Here is a 9,835-nt window from a genome sequence, read left to right as displayed (position 1 = left end):
AGAGCAGAATCATTCAGGTCCCTTGAATTCCAAGGCTCCAGTACAGGAGATGTGTCAGTCTAAATCCCCTTCAGGGTTAATAGGACGCCAAGCTGAAGTTCCAGTAAAGACTAAAGAGATGCAGTATTCTGCAGTGCTGGACAGTGGATTTCAATCCATTATTTTTCAGTCATTTTATAATGAAAATTTGAGACACTTATCTTTACAACCATCAACAGGGCTGTGACTGTGTGGTTTAAGCAAAGAGGGCTACCCATACAGTGGAGATGTCAGAGTTCAGTTGGAATTTCCAAAGGAGACTGGCAAGGTTAAGGTATAAATGACCACTGCTGCATTGAGATGCTCTGATCCAAAAGACATGAGATGCATCTCTGGTAATAGAAAGTAACTCCTCTCTCTTAAAAGGCCTTGCCCAATAGTGCTAATGAAAAATAAGGCAGTGCTTTTTAAATACCTTAAAAATGTACTTACTTTATGGACTGGCAGGTAGAAAATTGAAAGTACTGGTGAGAGCAGTAATGACAAACCGACTGGTACATAGGAATGCAAGACTTCTATGGCAGGCCTACCACTGGGTTTGGATGATGACTTGGAGCTCTAGCAGAGGTGGAGTCCTTGAAGAGTGTCACCACCTCAAGCTTACCGTAGGCCAGGGGTAGGCAACCCCTGGCACAGGTGCCAGAGTATGGCATGCGAAGGCATGTTGCTTGGCACGTGGATCTTGAGATGGACAGCTCCAGAGGTGCTGGGCCTGTGCTGCCACAAAAAGGATCAGGCCCCTCACAGCTCCTTCGCTGTCCACCCCTGGCATGGCAACATCTTACAAGTCAAGGTTGTAGACGTTTTTGGCACTCTGCCAATAAACATTGCCAACCCCTGCCATAGACCTGAAAGATATAAAAAGCACCTTCCTATAGAAGGTAGACTTGGTGATGATTCTATATCTGCAGGGCAGCCTCAATCCTTGGCATGGGATAACCCTAAGAACTCGGAGCATAAAAGTGGTTTGCAAGCACTGCGCAAGAGTGAACAGGGGCAGCAAACAGGGAAGTTTGCAAGCTGTCTGCTAGGAGCAAGAGGAGGAAGGGGAAGAGGAAGAGGAGCCAGGCACCAGATCCTGCTCCGGAAGGGTAAACGAGCCAGGGCTACCTGTGTGTTTGGCTTCCTGAGTGTTTGTTTGGTGAGCTGTGTTTGGGCTCTGAGCAGCTGGGAGTGCTGCTAGCTGGGCGATTGCTGCCTGTGTCTGACAAAAGCCCTAATGCGGCGGTGGAGCCAGTCCAGGCCAAGGAGGGTATAAAAGGAGACTTCTCAAGTGATGAGGGAGTGAGTGAGCAGAGGCAGCAAACAGGGCAGTTAACATGCAGTTCACAGGTCAGCTTGCCACCCCCTCTTTGAAGGGGAGCCTTTAAGTTCTTTCCTTAATTAAGAGTAACTAACCTACATATATTTAGTATAAGAAGCTAAAACAGCAGTTTGACCAACACTTAAGTCCCTTGTTTAACTAGAGTCCAGAGTGAGGGGGAATTCACTAGGGCATTTGCCTGGACACTCTCTCTTTCCTTCCTTCACTGTAGGCTTGGTGAGAGAAAGCAGGCTAGCAGAGAAAAAGGAACCTTTCAGGACAAGGAGCAGCGACTAGGCCAGCTTACAGGGGAGTTTGCCAGGGAAGGTATGTCTGGAAAGAGGGGCAGGAAGAGAGAAGCAGTGGATTAAGAGACCCAGAGAAATGGCTAGAGGATGTCACAATGCCAGAGCAACTGGTACTGCCAGCTATTCCTCTGCTTGCACCTGTGAGGTATCTGTCCAGGCAGGACTGCTCACCAAGGCTTCCACTGAGGTCCTAGTTTGACACTGTGGAGACTGTGGCTTACAGATTCCTCCCAGTGACTGCCAAGTGGAGTCCCTGTGAAGTGAGCGCTTCCTTCAGGTAGTGTCCCTCAGGGACCAGGCAAAACAGGTACAGGAGGTGGCAAGGCTCTGGAGCATCCTTTGCCATGCAGACTTCATCAATTTGATGCTGGAGGAAACCTATTGTACTGCAGAGCAAGGACTGCCAGAGGGAGCAACAGAGAAAGAAGAGGACATGGACTCCTGGGAAAGTGGAAGCTTGTGACCTCTGGCAGCAAGCAGAGGTCTTCATTTCCAACTGCAGCAGTTTGCCTGAAGAACAGATATGGGGCCCTTGCAACAGAGGAGGAGCAGCATATTCCACTGGTGGAAAAGACAAGGCCAGGCATCCCCAAAGTTAGGAGGATTGAGACTATTGCCACCAAGCGGAAGCATGGTGGTGGTTAAAGATTCCCTTCTGCGGGGGATGGAGGCATCCACCTGTTGGCCTGACTTGTTGTCTCGGAAGTTCTGCTGCTTTCCGAGAATCCAGATCCGAGATGTCACAGAAGGACTACCGAAACTCATCTGGCCCTCTGATTATTACACCATGCTGTTCATCCATGTGAGCACTCATGATACTGCCAGGGGTGACCCTGAGCAGATTAAAAGCGACTACAGGGCTCTGGGCACAAGGGTGACGAGGACAGGGGCTCAGGTAGTGTTCTCCACGATCTTTCCAGTCATGGAAAAGGGCCCAGGCGGGGGCAGGTGCATCCTGCAAATCGATGCATGGCTGCACAGATGGTGTCACCAGCAGGGCCCTGACTTCTTCAGCTACAGGATAGTTTCAAGAAGAAGGACGGCTAGGAAGAAATAGGATCCACGTGACAAAAAGAAGGAAAAGCATCTTCACAGACAGGCACATTAACCTAGTGACGAGGGCTTTAAACTAAGTTCACCAGGGGATGGAGACAAAAGCCCTGAGGTAAGTGGGGAAGCAGGTGACCTAGAGAAAGCACAAACAGGAGGGGGCAACAGAGCAGACCTTTTCATTCTTCCTGAGAAATTGGGGCAATTGGCTAGCTACCTCAGGTGTACATACATGAATGCACAGAGTCTGGGAAACAACCAGGAAGAACTGGAAATCTTCTCAAAGTCACAGAACTATGATGTGATTGGAATAACTGAGACTTGGTGGGATAGACTGCATGACAGGAGGATTGTCATGAATGGGAATAAACTGTTCAAGTAGGACAGGCAGGGGAGAAAAGGAGAAAGAGCTGCACTTTAAGTAAAAGAGTTGTATTATTGCTCAGAGCTACAATATGAAGCCGGAGATAGCCTGCTGAATGTCTCTGGGTTCAGGTCGGAGAGGAGAGCAACAAGTGTGATGTCATAGTGGGTGCCTGCTGTAGACACCAAACCAGAAGGATGAGGCGGATGAGGCTTTCTGTAAACAGCTAGCATAAATTTCCCGATCAAAGGGCCTGGTTCTCATGGGGAATTTCAATCACCCTGACATCTGATGGGAGGACAATATAGCCATGCACAGGCAATCCAGGAAGTTTATGGAGAGAGGTGAGGACAACTTCCTGGTACAAGTGCTGGAGAAGCCAACTAGGGCCCATGCTCTCCTTGACCTGCTGCTCACAAACAGGGAAGAACTGGTTGGGAATGTAGAATTGGATGGCAACTTGGGCAGCAGCAACCATGATGTGACTGAGTTACAGATCCCGAGAAAAGGAAGAAAGGAGAGCAGCAGATTAAGGCCTTTAGAAAAGCAGACTGACTTGCTCAGGGAACTGATGAGCAGGATCCCCTGGGAGGCCAGTCTGAGGGGGAAAGGAGTCCAAGAGAACTGTATTTTAAAGAAACCTTACATGAGGCATAGGAACAAAGCATCCCAGTACATAGGAAGACAAGCAAGTTAGCAGAAGACCAGCTTGGCATAGCAGGGAATTCTTCAGCAAGCTAAAACACAAAAAGGAAGTTTACAAGAAGTAGAAACTTCAAAAAATGACTAAGGAGCAGTACAAGAGCATTGCTCAGGTATGCCAGGATTAAGTGAAGAAGGCCAAAGTGCAATTGGAGTTGCAGCTAGCAAGGGATGTGAAGGGTAACAAGATGGGCTTCTACAAGTATGTCAGCAACAAGAAGCAGATCCAGGAAGTGTGGGTCCCTTACTGAATTGGGGAGGCAACTTAGTAATAGATGATGAGAAAAAGGCTGAAGCATTCAATCCTTGCAGCCACCACACTGTCTGCTGTGAGCAGCCCAGGCTCTGTGGTTGGTTGCAGGGGCCTGCCCAGAGCCCAGGCCCGGGCCAGTTGTGGCAGGCAGCTGGGAGGTTGCAAGCAGCTGCACCTGGATCCATGATGCTCCAGCCCAGCTCACTGCCAGCAGCAAGTGCATGCATGCCTCAGAGCTGATGGGGAAGGGGCTGGGGGCATGCCGCCTCAGCATCTTTCCCCCCCATCCAAGGCGCACATGCACCCGCTGCCAGCAACAAGTCAGGGCAGCCAGTGGGGAAGGGGCCAGGGTAGCCGAGCCCCAGCCCCTTCCCCGTTGACTCCAAGATGAACATGGGCCAACAACGGGAGGTCACGGTCAGCAGGGCTAACCGGACCTTATCGTGCATCCACAGGTGCATCTCAAGTAGGGACAAGGAGGTGATCCTCCCCCTCTACGTGACACTGGTCAGGCCACAGCTAGAGTACTGTGTCCCGTTCTGGGCACCCCACTTCAAGTCACAAGAGAAGGCTGAGGGGGGACCTGGTGACCGTCTATAAACTCACTAGGGGGGACCAGAAGGGTTTGGGGGAGACCTTGCTTCCCCTAGCGCCCCCCGGGATAACAAGGAATAACGGCCTCAAGTTGTTGGAGAGTAAGTTTAGATTAGACATCCGTAAGAACTACTTCACAGTTAGGGTGGCTAGGATCTGGAACCAACTTCCAAGGGAAGTGGTGCTGGCTCCTACCTTGGGGGTCTTTAAGAAGCGGCTTGATGCCTACCTGGCTGGGGTCATTGGAGCCGTTTTCCTCCTGCCCAGGCAGGGGGTCGGACTTGAAGATCTATAAGGTCCCTTCCGACCCTACTTCTATGATTCTACGATTCCCTGCTGTCCACCCCAAGGCACGTGTTCACCCACCACTGGCAACAAGCTGGGCTGGGGCTCCACAGTCCTGGTGCAGCTGCTTGCAGCCTCCTCAATGCCTGCTGAAAGGATCCCTGCCTTCCCCCCGCCTTGTCCCCTGTGCTCCAAGACTGCAGTTTTCTACCCTTTTCCTACTTGCCAGTAAGTTTTTTTCTCCTCTCCTAGCAAGCCCACCAAAATCAAGGGCTTGCTGTTTTTCATAGAAAACTCCTGATTTTGTATTTTACACAAAAAACATGAAATTGTGATTTGGTAAGTCCCTAGTGGTTACCAGGAGGATGAAGCTAGACTATTCTCAGTGGTCTCAGAACAAGGAGCAATGGTCTTAAGTTGCAGCAAGGGAAGTTTAGGTTAGAAATCAGGAAAAAAACTCTCTCACTAGGCGGGTAGTAAAGCACTGGAACAGGTTACCCAGAGAGGTTGTGGAATTTCCATCCCTGAAGATTTCTAAGACCCAGCTAGACAAAAACTTGGCTGGGATGATAAAGTTAGGGAGGTCCTGCTCTGAGCACGGGTTTGGGCTAGACTCTGTCCCTTGCAACCCTAATTTTCTATGATTCTATGATTCATAGAAGACTATGGAAGACAGTAAGAATCATGTTCCTGAGGGTACAAGTGGTTTGCATCCTTCACTGCAGATCCCAGAAGACAATGAAATCATGCAAATGCAAAGAGTGATGGGAGTCCTTCAGCCTCCTCCTCATCAGAGACCCTTCTATATCTGTACCAACCTTACCTGGGGTAGTAAAGTCATTGAGCTAGTAAAGTCATTAAACCATCTTCTTGGCCTAATGTATACTGCACCTAGAGTTGAATCAAAAGAACCCATTCTTTTAACCCATAAATGGGTAACCATAATGACCCCATGGTTGAGTAAGGGGTAATCCATGTAAGAGAGGTTTTACTGATTTGCCAGGACATCAAATTTTTGGCTGTGTTAAGGATGAAACCCTATTAATGTACCTGTGTTTTATGTGACAACCTCTCTGTGGTGCTTATCTGCCTATGCACATTGATATGCAGATTCAGATTGCTGGGAACTGCATCCCTTACCTGAACACCCTTACTGGTACAAGTTCAATGGGAATGGAAACACTTTGTGCTTTTTTAACTGTGATAACATATTTTAACAGTTCTGAATATAGGGGGCCAGGTGAGTCAGGTTTTGTGTGCAGTGGCCCTCCCTTCTAAAAGTGTAAAATTTATAAGGCACTGATGCTGTAAGGAAAAATTGGATAAATGTTGCTGAGGGTTTATGTGGAGATCTAAGGTGGAGGTGGAGCTTAGGTATGACAAAGGAAGCTTGGGAGATTCCCTAGGATTGCACTGTATTTTGCCACCAAGTCTCAAGCAACAACAGCCATGGCAGAGCAGCCCCTGCCCTCCGCCCCTCCCAGTGGTAAAGAATTACAACAGCAGCAGCATAGCAAACCCCCTCCCTCCAAGTGGTGATGAGATATGACAGCAGTGACAGAGCAAAGCCTCCCATGAGAGAGGACACTTTCTAAGACAGAATACTCTGATCAACTGTTAATAGTTGGTTGTGATGGGCTACTGACTATTAAGAGATTTCCCAAGATTGTCTGTTCATCCCATTTATCTTCCCCTTCAATAAACCCTGTTATAGTTTAATATTGTATGTCAGTGAAATACTCTGTGCTTTTATTTTCCCAGGTTTCTAGATGGGGGCGCAAGTCAAAAGAGAAAATTTGTGTAGAGCTTTTAAACTGAACTCAGCTCTTTTTACTGCCATCCTCTGCCTGACAGAAGGCTTACACATACTTAGCCACCAGATATTTTTAGTTCACTTATTTCAGATTTATCAGGTAGTAGGCAACTGTTGCTAGAGAGGCAACACCAAATATCTCAAGAGAGGCTGGACAGATACTTATTGTCTGCAGGTGGAGGCTTTTGAAAGAATGCTATAATGTCATTAAGTTCCTAAAGATCTCCATAGGGAATAGAATAAGAGTTGATTTTTTCAAGCAGAAAAATACTGGGTTAAAGTGAAATTCTTAAATAATAAATCGGACAGAATTGAGCCTTCTGATGCAAAAATACTTGATATAAGCACAATTACAGAAATGGGCTCTTTCATGATCTGAGGTGGAATTAAGAGTTGGAAACATTAAAGAGTGCAATAAGGTAGCCACTTCTATGATCAACATCTAGAATGCTACATCACATTCCAGGTGTTTTGATTTATTTTGGTATATTTGATATATTTTTATATATTTTAGATTTTTAAAATGCATCCTTCCTTAAAGGTTTAGAAAGACTACATATGTGCAATACCCACATTCAAACATCTGAGCAGCTTTGTTTTGCATGTGCATGGAGGCAGAAGATGGGTAACTGGTAACTGTGCTCAGTCATTTCCAATCAGACTTCAGGTTACAGGGCTATCAATTCAGCAACAAACTTCCAGGAACATTATACTCGATAATTTGGAAAGAAATTTAATATACAGTCTCAATGAAAACAAACACTGCAGGATTTAGAATTAGTTTTACTATATAGAAATAATGTTCTTATGCATGCCTGTATCATTCCTATCACATGGTCACCTACAGTTAGCATGAAGCCTCCCATTACTAAGTTGATAATTATGTGGTTTATCACAAACAGGTCTTAGAATGACATCTTACTATGTACATATTACTATCTGGAAAGAATCCAAAAAAAACAAATCAGCTGTGCGTTCTTGGTCACTTGAAAATCTTTTTTAGTCATCAAGCTATTTCTTTTATTAATCACAAACTGTAAGCAATAAAGATCTCAGAAGAAAGGAGTTTACCTTGATTTTTTTTTTAAATCCCTACAAGGAATATTTTCAGCCTTCGGCTTTGCCTCGGGCAGAAATAATGTCAAATGATCTCAAATAAACAGTAAATGCCAGTCCCATACATGACTTTGCTCAATTATTTTTTTCATTTTACGAGTGGGGGACCATACATGTTGGCATCCTTTTCTTTTTTCAACATACCAAAGTTGTCACACAAGAAATGAAGTGTATGGCAAATAGTATGTAGCAAAGAAAAACTAGTATTTCACATTTACCACTTTTGGGCCTCAATAGGACACTGATGACCTGATAGGATGATGATGGAGTGTTTCAAGCCTTATAGATCAACTGTGTTTTATTAAACCGGGAAGAAGTGAATTCTGTTAAAAAAAACCTGTGAAAAGTTAAGTTGCAGCAGAAATTATACCAGTTGTCAGAAAATTCCTCAAAAAATATCTTAAAAATCATAAATCAAGTAATGGTAATTTTTATTTACCATCTTACTTCCAAAATCAAGTAACTTTAAATTAATGTAAAAAATAGAGAACGCCATTTCAATTTTTGCACTCTTCTGTGTAGGTCATGGTCTTATCATGATTATTTCAATTCAGGAGCAATACTTGGTTGACAAGGTACTGCACTGCTGCAGGCTACAATCCTCACACAATGCCTAAAGGGTTATTACAGTGGAGAAATTCTATTGAGGACAATAAAAGAGCCTTACCCCTTCCCGAAGGCACCTCATTAGCACAGTGTAAGCAGCCAAGGGAACAACCCAGCATTCTCCAGGGTGTTCTTTTTTTTCTTCCTGTAATGAAGTGGAAGGAACAGCAATGAAGCTAACGGCACAAATGATATTAACCCTTCAAGGCAAAAAAAAAATCATCACATTAATATTACGGACACAAAAAATGCACCCAGCAGTTTTTTTTTTTAATGTTACTAGCATATGTATTTCAAATTAATAAAATTTAGGAAACATTACATTCTGGAACAATATTTTGATATGCTATTGTTTTTGTGGGCAGCACAAAAATTGATTTTTATTAAATAATTTAAACATGCCCTACAATTTTTAAAAGGTATTTCTTCTAATGTTTCTATTTGTCATTAGCTCAACTGATTCAATTTGCATGCAAAACTGAACCTGAAGTTGTGAAAATCATTTTGATTGCTACAGAACTAGATAATTGATTATTTGAAAAACAAAGTCCAATTATTTAAACAATAATTATGTTTATATTATATCTAGAAACAAGATTTCTTGGGGCCTCTCAATTAAAAAAAAAGAATTTTTAAAGTAAGCATGCCTTTAAAATATATTCAAAAGTTAATCAGTAAAGAGAAAGCTGTTAAAAAAAGGTTAAGTGTGTGAGATACCAGGTAAAGCACATAGAACCTCTCAAGAGATCCATAATGTTCCAAGATCCTTACATGTATGACACTATTATGTCCAACTTTTTAAAAAAGATCAATTCACTATTAACTAAAATAAGACTGATTGCACCTTTAGGAGTAAATAGACTGGTGGGTTTTTGTTTGGTTTGGCTTTTTTAGAAGTAGAGTATTATAGGTAAAGAAAAAGTTGTTTGGCTTTTTCCTTAGCAAAGGGACACATGATGAAAACTTCATATTGTTCCCCTCCTGCATTTGATAACACACAGACATTAGCAACTGATGGAGCACAGCTTTTGCTGGAAAATATTAACGAATAAAAATTAATAAATTATATTAGATTCATAGATGCTAGGGTTGGAAGGGACCTCATAAGATCATCGAGTCCGACCCCAAATCATCAAGTCCAACCCCATGGTATCTTACAAAATGATGGCATCTTACAAAATAAATTTTGATTTTGTGAGATATCCTTATTCTGCAGAGTGTTTTCCTCTAAAAAGTAGCAACTGCTTCTAAAATTATTAAACTGGACTGCTGCTCTGAATAATGATTTTTTAGAAACTGTTTCATGCACTTTTATACAATGAAAAGCATAGGATGCCTAATGTGTTCAGGTCAATGATTCAGGAACAACCTTAATTTTCTGTACTTCCTAACTTTTGAGTGT

At 43.8% G+C, this 9,835-nt stretch overlaps 1 protein-coding gene across 1 annotated transcript in view; it reads right to left on the bottom strand.

The window, feature by feature from the left end:
* The window catches only part of ULK4 (unc-51 like kinase 4), a 457,838-nt gene that overhangs the window by 350,707 nt on the left and 97,296 nt on the right, over positions 1 to 9,835 (bottom strand). The window contains exon 19 of the mRNA XM_025212836.1: positions 8,495 to 8,578. Coding sequence (XP_025068621.1) covers positions 8,495 to 8,578 — 84 coding nt within the window. The remainder of the gene's footprint in view (positions 1 to 8,494; positions 8,579 to 9,835) is intronic.

The sequence above is a fragment of the Alligator sinensis genome, unplaced genomic scaffold (genome assembly GCF_000455745.1).
Source record: "Alligator sinensis unplaced genomic scaffold, ASM45574v1 scaffold470_1, whole genome shotgun sequence".
Taxonomy (NCBI): domain Eukaryota; kingdom Metazoa; phylum Chordata; order Crocodylia; family Alligatoridae; genus Alligator; species Alligator sinensis.
Note: the sequence above shows the minus strand (reverse complement) of the source record. Positions and strands in the feature narration are given on the sequence as shown.